The sequence below is a fragment of the Aplosporella prunicola genome (assembly GCF_010093885.1).
Source record: "Aplosporella prunicola CBS 121167 unplaced genomic scaffold K452scaffold_11, whole genome shotgun sequence".
Lineage (NCBI taxonomy): Eukaryota > Fungi > Ascomycota > Dothideomycetes > Botryosphaeriales > Aplosporellaceae > Aplosporella > Aplosporella prunicola.
The window spans coordinates 579,211-598,473 of NW_022983539.1; the positions used below are offsets into that span (position 1 = coordinate 579,211).

At 52.0% G+C, this 19,263-nt stretch overlaps 7 protein-coding genes across 7 annotated transcripts; 3 read left to right on the plus strand and 4 right to left on the minus strand.

Annotated features, from left to right (window-relative positions):
• Positions 1-610: 610 nt before the first annotated feature.
• K452DRAFT_20116 (uncharacterized protein) lies at positions 611-1,596 on the minus strand. The gene is made up of 2 exons (XM_033536039.1): positions 1,241-1,596; positions 611-1,185 (listed from the first exon to the last, which is right to left on the minus strand). The coding sequence occupies exons 1-2, from the start codon at positions 1,396-1,398 to the stop codon at positions 735-737; spliced, it is 609 nt and encodes a 202-aa protein (XP_033398231.1). The 5' UTR covers positions 1,399-1,596; the 3' UTR covers positions 611-734.
• K452DRAFT_20115 (uncharacterized protein) lies at positions 1,597-2,837 on the minus strand. The gene is made up of 2 exons (XM_033536038.1): positions 2,623-2,837; positions 1,597-2,570 (listed from the first exon to the last, which is right to left on the minus strand). The coding sequence occupies exons 1-2, from the start codon at positions 2,721-2,723 to the stop codon at positions 1,796-1,798; spliced, it is 876 nt and encodes a 291-aa protein (XP_033398232.1). The 5' UTR covers positions 2,724-2,837; the 3' UTR covers positions 1,597-1,795.
• A 1,448-nt stretch (positions 2,838-4,285) lies between these two features.
• Positions 4,286-6,066, minus strand: K452DRAFT_286939 (uncharacterized protein; the record flags this gene model as incomplete). Its single annotated transcript, XM_033540387.1, has 3 exons — positions 5,983-6,066; positions 4,696-5,867; positions 4,286-4,629 (listed from the first exon to the last, which is right to left on the minus strand). Coding segments are annotated over exons 1-3 (1,238 nt in total), but the record flags the coding sequence as incomplete, so codon positions are not given.
• A 173-nt stretch (positions 6,067-6,239) lies between these two features.
• Positions 6,240-9,468, plus strand: K452DRAFT_226518 (uncharacterized protein; the record flags this gene model as incomplete). The annotated part of the gene is made up of 2 exons (XM_033536832.1): positions 6,240-6,513; positions 6,563-9,468. 2 exons carry the CDS (start codon positions 6,240-6,242, stop codon positions 9,466-9,468), a joined length of 3,180 nt encoding a protein of 1,059 aa, XP_033398234.1.
• Positions 9,469-10,623: 1,155 nt separating this feature from the next.
• On the plus strand, positions 10,624-12,588 carry K452DRAFT_297791 (uncharacterized protein; the record flags this gene model as incomplete). The annotated part of the gene is made up of 1 exon (XM_033542059.1): positions 10,624-12,588. One exon carries the CDS (start codon positions 10,624-10,626, stop codon positions 12,586-12,588), a length of 1,965 nt encoding a protein of 654 aa, XP_033398235.1.
• A 2,616-nt stretch (positions 12,589-15,204) lies between these two features.
• Positions 15,205-16,458, minus strand: K452DRAFT_297792 (uncharacterized protein; the record flags this gene model as incomplete). The annotated part of the gene is made up of 3 exons (XM_033542060.1): positions 15,205-15,644; positions 15,697-16,322; positions 16,370-16,458. The coding sequence occupies 3 exons, from the start codon at positions 16,456-16,458 to the stop codon at positions 15,205-15,207; spliced, it is 1,155 nt and encodes a 384-aa protein (XP_033398236.1).
• Positions 16,459-16,957: 499 nt separating this feature from the next.
• On the plus strand, positions 16,958-18,038 carry K452DRAFT_286942 (uncharacterized protein). Its single transcript, XM_033540388.1, has 4 exons — positions 16,958-17,116; positions 17,172-17,186; positions 17,235-17,648; positions 17,707-18,038. Exons 1-4 carry the CDS (start codon positions 17,060-17,062, stop codon positions 17,821-17,823), a joined length of 603 nt encoding a protein of 200 aa, XP_033398237.1. The 5' UTR covers positions 16,958-17,059; the 3' UTR covers positions 17,824-18,038.
• Positions 18,039-19,263: the final 1,225 nt, after the last annotated feature.

The window sequence follows — 19,263 nt, forward strand, 5'->3', positions numbered from 1 at the left end:
GACCCTATAGAGTACTTCTTGCCTAGCTCCCAGCCCGAGTCCTGGGTATGAGTGAAAAGGTCTTAGAGTACACACAGACTCTACATATCTTAACTGCGTCTCTTCTTCCACTCCATACAAGCATCGCCATCTCACAACATAGCGAATCTCGCTTGATGGAGACGGACGTTGAGTTGTGTCTATGGCCGTAGAGGCTTCTTTACGGTGTCAGTAATTAAGTAAATACACGGATACACATCATCACGAAGAGTTGTCTTTGCTACAATTTTGTACGGTGCAGACCTTCCTTTAATATCATTGCATTTCAATTTTGGCAACTACTGCTCAATGACCAGTGACCGCATACTCGCTTCCCGCATGTCCTGCTGCTACACTCTAACATCGTTGCCGTTCTTGTCATCCTTGTTCCATCTCAATGGCAACGCCTTGGCCACCCGCATTTGCTTGCAACGCTTCTCCTCCTCCTCATCTATATGCTCATGGTAGTCGCAATGAATGAAAGCGCGCCAGAACTTCCGGGTTTTCTCGTCGCGTTCTGTGGCTAACTCGAAGGTGACTTTCAGCCAGAAGTCAGAGGGGATCTGTCTGCGAAGTATGAGTTCTTCCCGTATGTTATCCACAGAACTGTTGAAGTAACGGCTGTGTATGTCGACAAGATACTTGTGAAAACGTGATGATGCCGGAAGTCGGTCGTAAGCTTTCAGCACAAGAGAACATGATGGTAGCAGTAGACATCATCCTTGATGAGATGGGTTCATGGAGATGATCGCGTCGATGCAATCATTTCTAAGTAGCCGAAGGTCGTATTGGTCTGCGAATATCAGAAGCTCCAGTGCCTCTGATTCGGGTTGTTCTTGATAGTAGTGTTCAATCTCATCAGCCTTGAGGGTCTCACCCTCATCTACATGAATAGGTTCAACTGGTAGATGAGAGCCACGAATGTCATGAGAAGGCCAGCTGGGCAAGGCACCGCTGTAGAGCCAGTCGAGGAACAGTCTAAAAGACTTCGGAGTAACATCGCTGAATGTGAGCTTTCCTTCGAGTGTCTCACGAAAATTTCCATCAAGCGCAGCGCGGGAGTTGGGTGAGAAGTGACACAGCAGGTCTTTGTGGATGGTAAACGCCTCAACTTTAGGGTCATTGCCGACTTCGACAGTCACCATGATGTCCCTCAATGTACCATCACTAAAGTTGCAAATCAGCAACACGCATATCACGTGCGCCATGAGAAGTAACCTACTGGAAGGAAGGGCTTTTCTGAAGGTGTCTTCCAAAGGCGGGTGTGGGCTTCAGTCCGGGGTCGGCGGTGACAGCGTTCGCACTGCTGACGTCTTCTTTCTTGCCCTTGCTCTTGGTAGGATCTTCGCTATCGCCGTTGGTCGGTGCCATTGAGGCCATTTTGGCAGTTGGGGTGCCACAGGTAGACAGTGAGGTTTCCAGTAGGGACTGGTGGTGGTTTTATAGCGCAGCTACTTGGTGACTTGGTGACATTCACCTACCACCACGGCTTTGAACGCGGGTGAATGGTCTGTGATGACGAGAACCACGTGGTAATTTCTGGTAGTGTCGGTTCTTTCACTGTTAACACAGCCCGGGCGTTTGCCAGGGCGTTCGCTACCAAACAACCCAACCACCAGGTACCCACCAGTCCAACCATAGTGTAACAGCCAACATCCTTTTCATACTCGTGGCTGGAGCGTTATTACTCATCGCCTTTGGGATATATATATGAGATCGCCTTCTTCTTCTCTTTCATCTTTTTCTTTCTTTCTCTATCCATCACCACCTGTTCATCCTACTCCTTTGTGTCCTTGTTTTGCCACCAACACTTTCCTTTCTCGCCTTCTGAATGCTCATGGTACCTGCAATAATCCTCATCCCAAGGCGTGTATTTCTCATCACACCCATCCATCTTTTTCAGCAGGAGCGGCAGCAAAAAATCATTGGGCAAGTGCCTCCGAATTATAAGCTCGTGCCGATGGCCGTCGTCGGAGCTGCGGTCGTAGTTGCGCGCGTATACATCGATTAAGTACCGGCATACGGGTGATGAGGGCGCCATATGCTCAAAGGCTTTCAACACGATGCTATAAGATGGCAACGAGTCACCGTATTGGTACGCCGCGTGAATGGCGTCAAAGAGGTCGTTGCGGTAGTGTCGGATGTCGTATTGGTAAGCAAAGATGTAGGCGTCCATAATCTCAGCTGCAGTGCGCGTCCGGTAATGCGCTTCCAGGTCCAGAGCTTCGAGAGAGACCGGGTCGCCAGACATCAGGGTGGCTTCGTCGTGCACACAGCTGGACTTGTCTGCGGTGCAGCATTTGCAGCTGCAGATGAAGGAATGGTCTGGCCAATCTGGCACCGTGCCCATGTAGGCCCAATCCAGGAATACCTTGAAGGTGTCGACGCTGACGTCCTCCAGTACAAGACCTTCTGTGGCTTCTCGAAAATTTCCCTGCAAAGCAGCGCGAAAGTTCGGCGAGCATTGGCAGAGGACGTCCCTGTGAATGCGGAAAACCTGACCGCCGATTCCAACTCTTACAATGACGCGCTCTTCGCTGATGGAGTTGTCCCTGATCTGGAAGTGAGCAGCGTTGCCACCGCTACCCTGGCTCTTAGACATACCAGAAGCACGGCAGCTTGCGAAGGCCACTTGAAACTGAGTGAGAGACGGAACTTGTCAAGTTCTCCTTGGCCACGCCCATGATGGAGTCTCGTCTTTGCATGGTTGCGGAAGTACGCCTCTCTGGCGTGACGGCGATGGGTAGGATGGCTGTGGTTGGGGGTAAAGAAAAGTCCTGGGCCAAACGAAGCTATTGCGCGCTGGATGAAGAATAAATATGCATTCCTAACATTTCAGGAGCAGCTATCTACAATCTTGTAGGAGTAAGCATAGCAGGAGGCGGTCTGATCTGGTTGCAAAGTCAGCAGACAATGTTCCAGGGCGCAGGCGCATCAGTGGGGGATCTTGTCTGGAGTGTGGAGCAAACATGCTTGGATAAGTCTTTGCCGCCCACTCAGCGACGGAGGCAAGCGCGCGACAGCGTCAAGCTGTGACTCGGTGCCCAGCGCAAGGACACCAAACTCATGCCCGATGCCCCTATACCTATAGCCCACAGGTTTAATGCTCGTGGTAAAGCGCAGATCAAGCGTGTCACCCAATGAGTCGTCGGCGCACCGACCACTTTTGCATAGCCCACGTGGTCCTTGCGAATTTTCCGGTCAAAGCCCGTACGTCCCTATCTTCGGAGGTGGAAGGAAGAATATATCTGGTCTGGCCGCCTCGCCTTCGTCGTCTCAGCACTGTAGAGAAGCCACTTGTTAGCAGGTGACAACTTCTACCACCCGCTTCCATTTCCACGTGCTTATAAACGGCTGCCTTCTATGGCGGCACATGTACCCGGAGACCTAAAACTTTATTATGCCAGGATCGCATAAGATAGATCTTGTCAAGGAAGGCAGTTCAATGTGGGGTAAACATATAATTGAGACGTGGAGATGTAGGAGTACGTAAGGACAAGTTCAGCCTTATGCTGTCCATCCATCCAGATACGCGGTGGGACTTTCGAAGAGCCCGCCTACGCTGACAAGTAGAAACATGTCTGATTAAATTAATCATGACTGGTTTACCACTGCACGAGCAGCTTCACGCACAGCTGGAAATGGCTGTTTCGTGACAGTATCGTAGCTTTGTTATGCCGGGATCATATTCAACTTTGGGTAAAAGAAGCTTCTATCCGGTAGGCATTTGCCGTTTATTGTAGGTCTGCGGGTTTCAACGACCGTGCTTTCAATGGGAACATGACGAGTTAATTACGCCATGAGTATCGGAATCCCGCTCTGGTTGGTCTTTGGTCGGCATTAAATGGTTTACAAGCAATCCAGCAATTCTTGAAAAGCGTTTGCGTCGACTTCCATCAGAATAGCTTATACTGGTGCGGAAGTCGGGCAATACGGAAACGAGTCCTTGACGAAGATCTGAGTTGAGATTACGTTTCGGTTGATGCCGTTGTTGACCATGATTCCAATTCAATGTAGCGTGAAGGACAGTATTAGTCGCCACTGAAAGCTACCAGAGAAAAGGGCTTTCGGCATTTCCTGGAGGGTACGGAAGTGCTTCGGGTTGCGATCATGCCGCTTGCTTTAACTGCGTTAGACTCCAGGCTACTTGCGGGGCTCCGCGAGCCTCAATCCGCGCAGTGACCGATGAGCGTTTGGACATACGTATCAAACTTGCAAACGAGTGATGGAACGTGACTTCGGAAACGAGATAACCACAGGTGGTGGTTGTCGGTGTAACAGGAAGCAGACAGATATATGAGACTCGCAAAACGGGAAGGCATATACACTCCCGCGTGCAGATAACGTCAATCAGCACCGTACATGATTGATAAGGGAAAAATGACTCTCAATTAACAGACTCGGGTGGACTTGTAGGGTATCGGAATTGTGCCCGGCCTTGGTCAAAAAAGAAAACTCCTGTCAGCAGCAGTAGGAAAGCAAATCGCAGCAACGCACGTACAAAAGAACTCCTTCATCCTCAGGAAAAAACGCCCAAAATTCCTCCACTTCATCGTACCAAAAGGTGGGTCCGGCTTAATCAGCTTCTGTAATGATATCTTTTGCGTTCACCTTGACATTCTCGCTATTAGCATCTCCGTCATTGTCATATCCGTCGAGTTGAGTCGGTTGTTCTACCTCGCGTTCCTTGTGATCGTCCTTGTGTTCTGCGTCTTGCTCCTTCCAGTCGCTGCTACGTCTGCTGGCGGTGACGCGTACAGGGGTAGACGCATGCGCCGGGGTCGCCAGCGGGCTTCCAGTTGGCGCTGGACCAATACCGGCGTATACGCTGCCGGAAAGACTCTCAGTGCGGCCGTGACCGAGAAGCCCGCTCCTAATGCTGCCCGTGTCGACTCCCTGCTTGCCCGCATAGAAACTGTTGCGCTCCGAGGGCAATGCTGGCGCAGTGACGCCAGATGAAGAGTAAACACTGGCCCGCTCAGCACTTGCAAATCCACCAACGGCAGCACGGCTTTGGCTGTGGTACAGGCCGCTTGGCGTGCCAACAGTGCTTGCAGTCTCGATATTGCCACTGAGAACACTGAGGGGGAGGGACTCGCGACTTCCGCCCCAGACAGATGAGGGGGCTAATGCGCGAACCGAGGCATTCGTGTCGAGAGAGTTACGGCGACGGCGTTTGGAGGAAGATGCGAGGGTCAAAATCGAAGCGTTGTCCGAGAGCATATTGCCAGCTGTCGCGGCCTGATAGGTGTTGGGGTTCGCTTGCGGCTGCAAATGAGCAGGTACGGCAGAAGCAGGAGAGACGGGATATTGGTGCGAAAAATGCACGCTGGCTGGGTGCAGGTTGTTCTGTGGCACGGTACCGGCGTGCTGGCTGTTTAGGAGGCCGGAAGGAGTAGTCGATTGTATGGTGGTCAGAGTCGTGGTCAGAGAGCGCTCGGAGTGGTTTGGCGAGGAAAAGGTGCTATTGGCGCCGCCATCATGATGTGAGCTGATGCCGCCTCTGGTGTTGCTCGTCTCGGCTTTCGACTGGCCTGCATCAGAGTATATCGTCTCGGCGTTGGTCGCAAGGGTCGGGGCGGCCGACTTGACGGTGCCAGGGTCCTCCGGGCGGTCCGAGGCCTCGTCGGAGTCGTAGCTGTGACGATGGGAGATGGGCTCGGAGAAGGAAAGGTGTCCATTCGTGCTGCTGGTCGCGGGCGCAGGGCGGTGGAGGTGGCCGGACTCGGGGTACGGGTTGTTCTTGACGGCGGCCGCCTTCTTGGATTTAGGCTGGGCCGGCGCGGAACCCTTGAGATTGGCGACGCGCTTGATCCATGCGGTGAAGGGGCGGCGGCGGGAGTGGCGGTCTTTCATGGTCAGCATGCGACGACGACGGGCGGAAGGAGATAGACGCAATGCAATGGTGAGGGGAGAGCTCCGGAGGGCGCGGACCGGCGGCGTAGGCAGCTGGATGAGGCTTACCTTGCGGCCTGGGAGCTGGCTCGGCGGTGGCCATGGCTTGGCACGCGGTAACAATGCGGTTGTCGTGAAGAATGGAGGTCGGGTCGTGGTAGATTGGGCGCCTGTGACGGGATCGACCGCCTGCATGCAATCAGCCCAGGGTCGCTCGCCAGTGATCGCCAAGCTTGCCATTTCCGGCGCCGCCTCCACTCTCGGCTGCGTCATAGGGAAACATCGCCCTCCATGTGCCCCTCCCCCCATATTCCCTACCTTAAAATATGAACCTGCGCCGCCGCGATGTGACCACCGCCGCCCTCCCTCGCCCCATCGAGCCGCTCCCGCCCCATGTCGTTGCTCAGATCAAGTCTTCGACCGCCATCACCGACCTGACGGCCGTCGTCCTGGGCCTGTTGTTGAACTCCCTCGACGCCGGCGCCGCCAGGATCGACGTGGCTATCGACACCCGCCGCGGCGGCTGTGTCGTCGAGGACGACGGCTCCGGCATCCTGCCCGCCGAGTTCAGGGAAGCGGGTGGTCTGGGCAAACCTTATAGTGAGCCTCCCGCCGGCTGCTATATCATATAGCCGCTGACCCAGCCAAGGCACTTCGAAACATCAGAGCTCCCTCCCCGTGCATGGGCGCAATGGCACGTTCCTCGCCTCCCTGGGTGCCTCGTCCCTCTTGACCATTACCTCGCATCACTCCCTGCACAGGTCGCACAACACGATTGTCGTGCATCGATCACAGGTCATCTCCAGGCTGCTCCCTGCCCCGCATCAGCAGGAACTCGCCCTCCACGATCATGGCACGCGCGTCACAGTGCGGGACCTCTTTGGCAACATGCCAGTGCGAGTCAAGCAACGTGCGATGATGGCCGATGACCGCGGCGAGGCCGAACGTCAATGGGACGCTCTGAAGAAGATCATCACAGGTGTGCTTCTCGCGTGGAGACGGCCGGCGTCGGTGCGCCTCCGGGATGTACAGAGCAATAAGAACATCACTTTGCAAACCACACGCCAGGAGCCGAGCGGTACAGAACGCATCGGGAAAGTAAAAGTCCACGAAGAGTTACGCCCTTTGCTTTCCATATTCTCACAGGCCTCTTACATCACGCCCAATGAATGGGGATCTTGGGTTCCTGCCTCAGCGTCGACTGCTTCGATAGCCGTCAAAGGAGCCATATCACTAGAGCCGGGTCCTACCAAAACTATTCAATTCATATCAGTTGGTGTCAAGCCAATATTTCCGGACAGAGGCCATAACGAGATCTTTGATGAAATTAACCGCCTGTTCAATGCATCGAACTTTGGCACGGTCGATGAAGAGCCAGAACTGGATGAGCGAGAAAAGGAACGTCGAGTAGAAGACAAACGATTCAAAATCGATGGCCCCACGCATCGACAGCTCAAGGGCGGCAGGAAAGGTGCTGACAGATGGCCAATGTTCTGCTTGCATGCCACTCTCAAAGACAATGATGAGGATGCGCTTAGTTCGGAATCGAAGCTGCACTCTATCATTGAGGTTCTACGAGCTATGATCACCCAATGGCTTTTGGTACATCATTTCCGACCGCGAAGTCAACGGACAAGAAAGGGGGGAAGCAAACCAGGCTCTGTTTCAAGTGACGTCTCGGGTTCTTCTATGCGTGCCTCTGCAGGCGACACCAAGTCGTTTGTAGGGCATGATAAACCTGCGTTGAGCACTGTCGAAGACAATACCGAACCAGGTTCGCAGCACGCACCTCTCGGGGTTGGTCAAAAGCGAAAACGTCCGAGCACCTCGGCAGCAAAGGCTGCTCTTGGCACAGCATATAATGAGCCGAAGATATTCAGTGATTGGAGCAGAATTAGAAGCGCAAATCCTTCCTTCTACAATAACATATGGTCTTCGAGAAAACCGGGCTCGGCACATGGCGCATTACCGGTAGAGGCGACAAAATCAGAGAGAGTCTCTCTAGCTGCGAACTCAAGCAACAAGGGCACTGAGTTAGGAAGATGCTCAGGTCTCTTTAGGCCAGACCCCATCTTACCTGGTCAACTTAGTTCAGTAAAACATTCTCGTGACGATTCTGTGCGGCAGCCCGAGTCATCTCTGGATCACCAAACAAACAATGTTGCGTCTGTCACGCATTCATTGATACAGCCGTCCGGAGATGACACCGTAAAATTGACTGACACAATGAGCAACGAGACCTACCTCGTGAACTCCAGGACAGGTGTTGTTATCAATCGAGATGGTCAAAAACCGAACTCGTCAGGGCTATCGACGTATGGAGAACCCGCAAGCATTTCGTCTGTCTTCGACAGGCCCCTTAGCCTGTCTCGTAGATCTAAAAGTGCGGGTAACAAAGGTGATAGCGGCAGCAAGTGGCTTGATGATTTTCTCGCCAAGTGGGATAACCCGATATTCCGTCCAAGCGCTGCCGCCATACCGCAAGTGAGCCTACAAGGTATAAGCAGCGAATCCAGCGGGATCCTTTCCGGTCGGCAAGGTCACTACTCTCACGAGGCAATCAAACAAGCATTCACAGAGGCTTCCTCGCTCGAGGGGACAAAGCTGTCAAAAGACGCTTTGAAGCGAGCCTCTGTCGTGGCACAGATCGACAAGAAGTTTATTCTAGCAATCATGGACGGCAGCGAAAGGACCAGCGCACCTTCTCGTCATGATGAGATCAACGCACCCAAGCGGATGCTTGTGATCATCGACCAACACGCTGCAGACGAGCGCTGTCGAATTGAGGGTCTGCTAGCAGAACTTTGCATGCCTGCAGCTGGACAGGGCCGCGGTTACCGCTCTGAGCTTGGCCATGCGTCCGGCATCAAGACGAGTGTGCTCGCAGATACGTTGTATTTTGAGATATCGGACCGAGAAGCGCAGCTGTTTGAGTTGTACGCGGCGACATTCGCAGACTGGGGCATCCTCTTCGACATTGGCCAGTCGGGGGCGCGGAAAATTCTCATTGTTAAAACGCTACCAGGGGGCATATCAGAGCGATGCCAGGCCGACTCGAAGCTGTTGATATCGCTCCTGCGGACCGAAGTGTGGAAGCTTTCCGGTGGAGGTGGAGCCCGCACGTCGTCGTCCGACGCGAGCAAAACGATGACCGTCGCAGACTCGGCAAGCGAGACGAGCGGACGAGATTGGCTTAGGCGGGTGGGCAAGTGTCCCGAAGGGATTCTGGAGATGTTGAATTCACGTGCATGCAGGAGCGCCGTCATGTTCAACGACGAGCTGACTGTGGCGCAGTGCTCAGAGCTGATGGAGCGGTTAGCCACATGCGCGTTCCCATTCCAGTGCGCGCACGGGAGGCCTAGCATGGTACCATTGGTCGAAGTGGGTGGGGGTGTGGCTGGAGGCGAGGGTCTGGGCGTGGCCGAAGGATGCGGCGGCTCTAGCAACACTGGCGGGGAAGGGGGAAGCGGGTTTGTGGAGGCGTTCAGACGCTGGGGCGGCGGGGGGGTAGAGCAAGATAAAAGGCCGGCATCACGAGAGACTAGAGAGCAGTAGAGGCGTGTGGCAGGCGGGCGGGCAGAATAGCGAGGGCGATCGCGTTAGCGCGCGTCGGGCGTGGGGTCGTTGGTTGCCGCGTCAATGAGAATGGGCGCGCGCCGAGACCGGTCAGGAATCGCACGCAAGCGGTGCGGAGACGGGTTGGACACGTCGCGACGGTGATCGCGGCTGGATTGAGTTTCGCCGCGTCGCAATGCTGGGGCCCGCTTTTATGATGTGGCTGCGGCGGGAGGGGGAGGGGGAGGGGGAGGAGAGAGAAAGAGAAGTGAAGAGAAGGGAAGAGGGTATAAGTGTGTCTAGGAAGGCAATTGCATGGATAGTGGTAGATAGAGTGTTTACATGGCCAGGGAGTGGGCGAGAGGGTCACGTACAGTAGCGCAGGCAGCTCCATCCCAGGGCCTGCCTGTTGCTGTGCGACGGCATTCTCGAAGCTCCAGGCTCCGGGGGGGCGCCACCAGGGCGCCGTGCATCAGAACCCCCCTGAACACTCCAATCAGCGGCCCTATCGACGTCAGGACCAGCCCACCCCCCTCCCGCATCCCGGGCCTCGCTGCTCATCACTCATCGCTCACTCTTTCCAATCTACCCTCCCCAATCTCCATCATCGTCGCCCGCAACCAGCAGACACCTGTTCGCTTTTTTTTTTTCCTGACCCCCCTCCAAACCTTTCCTGCACCACCACCACCACCACCACCAACACAACACTCTCACACACCCACAATCAAAACAAGTCGTCCGCGACGCGCCCGCACGCGCCTTACTAGCAGAGCTCCGTTTGTTTCCGTTGCCTTCCAGAGCACGTCCGCAAGCTACCGTGCTGTCTCTCTTGCCCGCCTCCTCCACGCCAGCCAGCCGTTCCTCTCTGCTGCCTGCATTTGGCTTTTTTGGCTTTTATTCTGTCTTGCCCAGCTTCTGCTGCTGTTGCTTCTGCTGCCGCCTGTCAGCTCTAGTTCGACAGCCCCCTAGGTTCCCAGCGATCGCCGCTCCGCCGAGCTGCGTCACCACCCGACAGCCCGCCGCCGCTCGAGCCATCGCTACTTCGCGACAGCTCCCGGAGCCGCGCCGCGCAACCACGCCGACGCCCGCTGCACCCAACGACGCTGCGCAGCTTCAGATGATCGCTGCGTCGTCGTCGCATCCTCCTCCTCCGCCATGCAATCTATGTTCCGCCTCCCATGGAGCACCGAGAACGCCGTCCTGGACAAGGCCCAGTACTCGCAGAAGCCGCGTCCTGTCGTCGAAATCCCGCTGCTGAGCAAGCTCAAGCGAAAGCGCACCGACAGCCCCGAGCCATCGCCTCCCTATGGTCAGCACTTCCCAAAGAAGTGGAAGTACGCGCACGACGGCGTGCGCCCGGTGGTAGAGATAGGGAAGCCCGATCGTCTCGCTGAACAGGATGCACCCAGCCCTGCACCCGCGCGCGTCAAGAGCGCTGCAAAGGTGTCGGATGCGCCGCTGCTGCCCAAGGCAGAACCCACGCCGTCGCCCATCGAACAGGCGCAACTGTCGCCGACCGCACTCCCAAGCCCAACCTCGGCCACCATGGACGCCAGCCTGGAAGCCAGCCTGGATGCCAGCATGGTCGACGCCGACCCCACGGCCTTCACGCCGCTGCAGCAGGCCATCGAGACGCATTTTGACCAGGAAATCCTGCTCAAGCACAACGAGCTGCGCCTGATCGAGCAGGAGCTGGCCAAGTGCCAGGTTGCGCTGGAGCAGCTGCGCCGCTGTCATGTGATTCCCTATCCTGGAACGGACGCTGCCTCTACAGACGTCAGCCGCGGCGTCGGCGCTTCGCTCGAACCTCGGCAGGGCTACACGGCGCCCGAATCGCCTGCTCCCTGGGGCGTTACGGACGGCCCCTACTCCCGTCACTACGCCAAGTGGCTCATCCCAGACCCCAAGTTCGACAGTGTCCCGGTTGCGAGCCTGCAGTCTTCCCGCTCCAGCTCGGGCCCGTCCGAAGGCCGCGCGACGCGAGGTAGCCTGGCCGAGCTGCCTGTGGCCGGAAAGTCGCGTTCGTCACGTGCTTCCGCGGGATCGAAGCTTCAGGCGCTCGGCGATCCGTCTGCGCCCAAGATTGATCCCTTGCTGCACAGGCGCTCGACGGACGGTAAATGGGTGCGCCTCTTCTGCCACCACCCGGACTGCCGGCATAGCAATTTCTCCAACACGCAGGGTTTCCTTAACCACTGCCGCATCAAACACAACCAAAAATTTGAGAGCCATGACCAGGCTGCCGTCGAATGCGGTGTTCCCGTCGACGTCAACGAGCTCGGTGTCGTCGTTCCCAACAACAATGAGCCGGCCCCTCAGACGCCTGCCGCCGCCACGCACCCCAACGGGCCTTTTGTGCATCCCCTAATCCGATCGAATCCTCCGACGAAGCCGGCCGATGTTCTCGCCAGGCGCATTCCGCCCCGCAAAAAGTCACAAGCTGCGCCTCCTGACAGCTGCGATGCCGCTCAAACCCCGCAACCCAAGGCCAAACAAAACTCGTCCTTCGTCCCATCTCCGCAGACGCCCTACATGAGCGCTCTTCTGCAGAAGCAAGGATTTGATGGTGATTTGAACCAGCTAGTCGACTTTGCCCGTACCAAGGTCGATCTCGCCGAACTCGACGCGTCCGAGTCTAGCGACGATGAGCCCGCTCAATCTGCCAAGACCGCGCCAAAGTCAAAGAAAAAGAGCTCAGCTAACGCCAACGCATCCCGCGCCCCGGTACCCAGTCGTCTGCCGGCACGTGCTGGGGTCGCTCCGGCCCCTCTCGCGACAACCAACCTGCATCCCACCGGCCATGCGGCACCGCCCTCGCTCGGGCACAGTGACAGCGCGACGAGCAATGGCAGCCTGCGCGGTGGCAACGCCGAGAGTCCGACGATGGAGTTGAGTCCGCATGCACTGGACTCAGCGCCTGGTTTAGTGACAGATCACGAAGATGATGATGACGAAGAAGACGACCAGGGCAGCGTCAACATGCACACCGAGGGCGAGAGTTTCGGGGTTGACGATGTTGTCGTCGAGGACGGCAGCGACGTGGAAAGGGACGGCGGATGCAGGCGCGAAAAGAGCGTCGAGGGCTTCGGTATGGCTAAGGCAGGACCGTCAAAGAAGTAGAACAACGCGACTCAGCAGCTGAATTATCAAAGAATGCGGGCCGTACCGGCTACGAAAGTAACGGAGGAAAAGGAGGAAAAGGAAAGGGAAGCGGCATGAAAACAGCATCATTGTCCGAATAATACGTATGGCTCAGCGGCGGGGGTTGGAAAGAGAACAATCACTGCTATCTTCTCCTCGCTCAACAAGATTTTTTTACGCAAAGCCGGGCTTCGAGTCCTGAATAATGCTGTCTGTTTATCTGTCTCCTCGCTTTTGTCTTTCCTGTCAATGAATTATGTGTTACGTCGTTTCTTCCATTTCTGCAACCTTCTCCTCTCGTCCTTTTCTTTACTTCTGTCTTCTCGTCTCAGTCTCCGGTCTCCTGCACTCCGCAAACTAAATCGCGAGCTTCTACGCAACGGCAAACTCTCATCTTGATCTCAGCGACAAGACGATGTTCGTATGCGACGCAGGATCGGACGGGTATGCGGAATGGAATGAAGGAAAGAGCATACGCTTGTGCAGTCGATAAAGTGGAGTGGTGCGAGGTAGGGTGATATATGTCACGGATCTTTATGGAGGAAGATGGTGACAAAATATGTGATGCTGGTTCTGTGTGCACTGGATGGAAGTGCGCACATTGGACGGGCACGTCGGCGCAGGACGCTCGCTTGTATCCATGTGCGTTTGTGTGTGTGTAGAGAAGAGGGTGTATAAAAGGGAGAGTAGAGATCTGTTATTGCTTGTTTGCTTTTTGAGTGGTGGAACTTGCGTGCATGGCGGAGATATGGAGCAGGTGTTTATCTCTTCTTGATTCTATGAGACCTGAATACATGAAGACACGCTGGACGAGGTGAGTGAAGCATACGAGGGAAATTGGTTACGACTCTTCATGTATATAGCCGAGAACACCTAGACACAACATTCACAACAATTCGCACCACACTCAACTCAATCCCCACAGAAGCACTAAACGCCGCCACATAACATACGCCATCCGCATGCAGGACAATGCCGCTCTGCCGCTAGCCATTCACCGTGCACCGACCGTGACCTCGCGCCAGGGCAACGAGCCTTGGGACGTGCGACCGCCTGACGACTGACATGTCTGCGCTTGTGCGACGCGGCACGTACGTGGTACATGGGGGTGTGCGCGCACGGCAGTGCGCCGAATGACGCGCATAAGTGCAGGGTGCGGCGCTTGTACAACGTTGGCGCGCGGGATGGGAGCGCGCTGCTGCAGGACGGGACGGTTTTGGGTATATGGTCACCAAAGGGAGAGGAATCCGCACTAGCGTGGCTGTGAAGATATCCAGACATATGGAACATTCTGTGTCACGCTTCAGCCTCACTTTGTGGTTCTACTTTCAGCTATGTATGTTGTATGTACGTGCGGAAATAACTACAACCAGTTTGACCAAACCTCGGAACTTCGAGACTGTTCACAGCCATAGGTGATTACCGTTCGGACTCGTATTGCAGCTGCCGCCATGCAGCAGATATGCAAGGGGGTTGGATTTACAACAAACATCTAACTGAGATAACCCTTCGACCGCGCATTTCTATGCATAGTTCTTGGAAGGCAGATAATCTGAGATTTGTGACAAGGTTACTTTAGATAAAGTGTGGGATCGATGATAGAATAAATTTCTCTTGTCAACTTCAGTGGGGTCTTTGGACGACACATGCTGCTGAACGTGACTTGTAACAACACTCTCTGTTAGGGGCTAAGATAAAAAAACAAAGTCTTGTCTGGGAACATGATTCATATGGTCATTGAAGTCTATTCTATTTTTAAGCTCGCTCATTAATGATAGCTACTAATAACTACTACTATGCCCAGTAAACATCAATTATCCCCGCACAATACTATTCACATACAGTTCCTTCCGAGGCAGGCTTGCTGTATTAAGCGTGACTACTCTATCTCCCGCTTATTATATAGAGTAACGTCTTGCACTGGCACCTTCGATGTACTAAATTAGCGGATAGTAAATTAGAGGCCCTCGGGCGTGGACATGTCGGTGTATAAGTAGGTGTAGTTACCCTAGAATCATTATAAGCTTCTATACTCCGTAGTAGGCTGTTCGGTCTTACAGTACATTTAATCCCAGCCATAGGTATGATATGGTATATGTATGGTCTGCAGAACGTGCGGTACGATGCAATCTAAAATTATAGTAACGGTTTTGTGTTTCTTCCTTGCAAATTTCCTTTCATAGAAAAGAGAATAGACATCGTAAAGAGCTTGCAATAGATAACAGTATATGTTGAAAATACTCAAATGAGGTAGAGAAAGAATTCATATACGAACGGAAGCCGCTGCACCGAACACTGTTTAGATGCGAGGGGCTTTGTTTCAACAAACCTACCTTACGGACACAAGCCCTTCTTGCGTATGTATACGCCAGTCGATAAACAAAGACTACTACTTTTACAACCATTTCCTATGCATTTAAGCAGGCTTACATTAAAATAGCGGCGCCATGAGCAGACCTATCGTCGCGTCACAGTGTATCTCTGCCAAGGTGCACATCATATCATTATTTTGGTACCCATTCTATGTGGCCAACCCTGTAAGTTAAGTATTTTGTGTTTCCATGACGCGTTTCCTAGGTACACATCATCTGACGACTATGCCTTGTAGCCAACTTCAGCCAGACCCTCCTTGAGCGCATCAAGAGCACGGTCAATGTCAGTTCTGTTGGGATCTGTGACACTGACTCCCATGTGCCCGAAGCGGACATACTTAGTCGCAATCTCCTTGTGAAGACCACCGGCAAAGATGACGCCCTTTTTCAATAGGTTGGGCAAGATCTGCGGCGCAGCGACGCCTTCCGGCAGGTAGATGGCAGTCATGCCATTGGCTTGGTTTTCTGGCTTGGAGGCCAGCTGCTTCAGTCCCAAAGAAGTGACTGTGTCCTTGATCTTTTTGGACACGTCGCGGTGGCGAGCAAAACGCTCCTCTAGAGGCGACGAGAGAATCTGTGTGAGTGAGGTGTGAAGGGCACGGACGAGTTGCGGCGAAGGAGTCGCAAAATAGGAAGCCTTCTGTGCTTCGTAGTTTTGCATGACTGGGAGGACCGTTAGCACGTGCACGACGAAACGATCATCGACAGGGCATACTAGGGAGCCAGTTCTTCCACGAGCCAAAGTAGGAAGCAGGCCTGGTCTTTCTGTTTTTGAAAGTCTCAATCGCACGGCCGGAAGCCATGACAATGCTGAGACCAGCAGGGCAGCCAATGGCCTTTTGGCTAGCGGTGAGGACAACATCGATGCCCCAGTCGTCGAAACGGATCTCCTCACAGCCAACACTGCACACGCCATCAACAACAACCAAGGTGTCTGGGCTAACACTATGAACCAGCTCAGAGAGACCCTTGATCTCGCTAAGTACACCAGTCGAGGTGTCGACATGGGTCACGGTGATGATCTTGTACTTCTTCTCCTTCAGCGCCTTCTTGATCTCGTCCAGCTGAGGTCTGTCACCAATGGCGGCCTTCAGCTGGGTGGGCTTGGCGCCATACGTCTCGAAGCAGTCCGCAAAGGAATCGGCAAAGTAGCCGGTGTGGAGTACCAAGACGTCATCACCCGGCTCCGCCAAATTCGCCGCGACCTGGTCCCAACCAAGCGTCCCAGAGCCGGAGATGACAAACGGCTGAGCTGCAGGGTCGGTGTTCTGGAAGAGCTTGCGGAGCATGGTGAGGGTCTCGCCGAAGACTGAGACGAATTGTGCACCAACATGGGATTCACTGAATCTGGTCAGTCCAGACCGAAGTCATGATGGCGAGCATCGCACCTGTAGTGGCTCATAGCCTGCAGGACAGCATCGTCGAACTCAATGGGGCCCGGGATGAGGAGGGCGGGGTGAGCTTCTTGGGTGGACATGCTGGGTGGTTGGATCTTCTCTTGGGCGTCGTTGCCTTGCTGGAGCTCGGGGCGGGAGGCGTGGTATTCGAGGTCGGCGTCTGGGGCAGCGGAGCGCTCGGTGGAGAAAGGAGTGTTGAGTTCCAATGGTTTACCGTCCAGATGCCTCGCAATGAGACTTAGACGAGGTTGGGCGCGGGAAGCCAGGTTGGCGGCTAGAGAGGAGGAGGGGTAGGTTCTTAACGGGCGCTGCGGGGTGGGGGTGCTCGGCGCAATGATACGTTGGACGGGCGCAGATCCGGGTGGAGGCAACGGGTATGCTTCCGATGGCAACAATGGCGAGAAAAGATGGGAAAGAGGCGACGATGTGACTTTTTGTCTATTTTCATACACACGACACATCTGCCGACTGGCCTCTCCTCACCCCAGTGGTCCTTGCGCGGGCGTGGCGGCTCTGCTCCCGCTGCGGGTCGGGCAGAACAGTCGGTTGTCGTTGCCCCGTCCCTGCCGTGCCTGCCAAGCCCCCGCCCCGCCAAGTCCCGTCGACTGCAGGTCGAACATCATACCGACTCCGATTCCCTCCCGCTATCCAGCTACCCCAGCCCAGAGTCGCGCCAACACCATGACCTCCCGGCTGGTGCTCTGCCTCGGCGACCTCTTCGTTCCCGACAGGGCTGCTGTATGCTTGCCCCCTCTTCATCTTCCGCCCTCTCCGCTGACGCACGCCTGTCTAGGACATTCCCGCAAAGGTACAGCTCCCATTGTGACCGCCGCGCCCGTCTTCTGACTCCTGTCAGTTCAAAAAACTCCTTGCGCCTGGCAAGATTGGCCAGGTTCTCTGCCTCGGCAACCTCACCGACAAGGAAACATATGATTTCCTCCGTGGCATTGCGCCCGATCTGCAGATTGTTAAGGGCGACTTTGACGTTGAGGCGCCTAACCTCGCCCTGTCCAAAGTCGTCAATCATGGCTCCTTGCGCATTGGCTTCACCCATGGTCATACCATAGTACCGCCTGGCGACCCGGACAGCTTGTTGATTGCCGCACGGCAGATGGACGTGGATGTCCTGCTTTGGGGCGGTACCCACCGATTCGAGGCCTACGAGATGGAGGGCAAGTTCTTTGTGAACCCAGGCAGTGTAACCGGCGCCATGACGACCGGTTGGTGGCCGGAGGAAGAGGATCCGACGCCCAGCTTCGTTTTGATGGACGTATGTGTCCCATGCAACCAGCATTTGACGTGGCTATGGTTCTAATAACGTGCTGCAGGTCCAAGGTGATGTTTTGGTGCTCTATGTATACCAACTACGGAAGGACGCCGAAGGAGTAGAGAACGTGGGCGTGGAAAAGGTTTCATTCCGCAAAAATGGAGGAGGTCTGGCCTAAGCAGTCTATATGTGTAGCTGAACGCTACAAGCTTTAATGACCTCATGTCTACAGAATACCCCATCTACCTGTAGCGAATATTTGTAACTCGGACAATGATTCAAAGTTCTTAGACCAGCGCATTTTCATCACCTTATAAATTATATTACTAGTAAGACAAATAAGTAGTACTATATCTTTGTTAAATAGCCGGGACTCTCCGGTATTATATAAAACCTCTACTAGAAAGAAACTATCACTAACTATAAAGCAAGTATACGGCTATTAGCTTACTAGGTATATATCTAGCTTGTAAAAATAAAAACGGCTATATTTTGAGATACACATATCATTTCTAAGATAAATATATATGTATAACTTAGAATTTTTCGCAATATACATAGTAATTATTATAAAAAATATGTATCTTAGAATTTTTTTTTTTAAAAAAAAAATATATGTATACATCTTAGAAATAGTATATAAATCTTAGAAAATATATTAAAAGAATTACATATCTTAGTAAGTAGCTGAATAAGTTAATTTAAAAAGTAAGTTTTTTTTTTTAAAAAAAGTATTTTATTTAGGAAATTTTTTTTCTCTAAAACTATATTAAATTTTTTAAAAGTTATTTAATTATTTTAAAAACTATATTTAACTTTTCTATATATATTTATTATTTTAGAATCTATTTAGAATTTTTTTTAAATAAATATTTAGTTTTTTTTTTTAAAAAAAAAATAGTTTTTATAGCTTTTTTCTTCTTAAGTATATTTTTATTTAAAGTAATAATTAGTATTAAAATAAAATTAATTAATACTACTTTAAAAAATTATATTTTTATATATATTTTATTTTCTAAAATATATTTATATATTTAATAGCTATTTATTAAAATATAAATAGTTTTTTTTTTTTAGAAAAAATTATTCTCTAAAACTTATATATTTAACTCAAATTCTCTTTAAATACTTTTTTTTTATTATAGTATCTTATAAAAGTATAAATTTTAAAAACTAAATTAAAAAAAATTAAATAACTTTTTAAATATTAATATCTTAAAAATTTATTTAAATAAATTTCCTCTAAAATATATTTAGTTTTTTAATATATATTACCTATATATATACTAATATAACTTATAATAGCTTTTTCTATTAACTTTATTTTATTTTATTTTCTAAGTAAAAATTATTTATATAATATTTTATTTTATTAATAAAACACTTTTATAGAAGTATATTATACTAAAGTAGTTATTAACTAGAATATAAATACTATTTATAGAGTAAATATACTATTTCTAAAATAAATATATCAGAACTTAGTCTCTATAATATATATATATATATTAACTATTTTTATATACTATATAAAGTATATTATAAGAATAGATATATTAGAAACTAAGTTTAAAATTATATATGTTTTTTTTAAATATATATTCTACTTTTTCTTTTC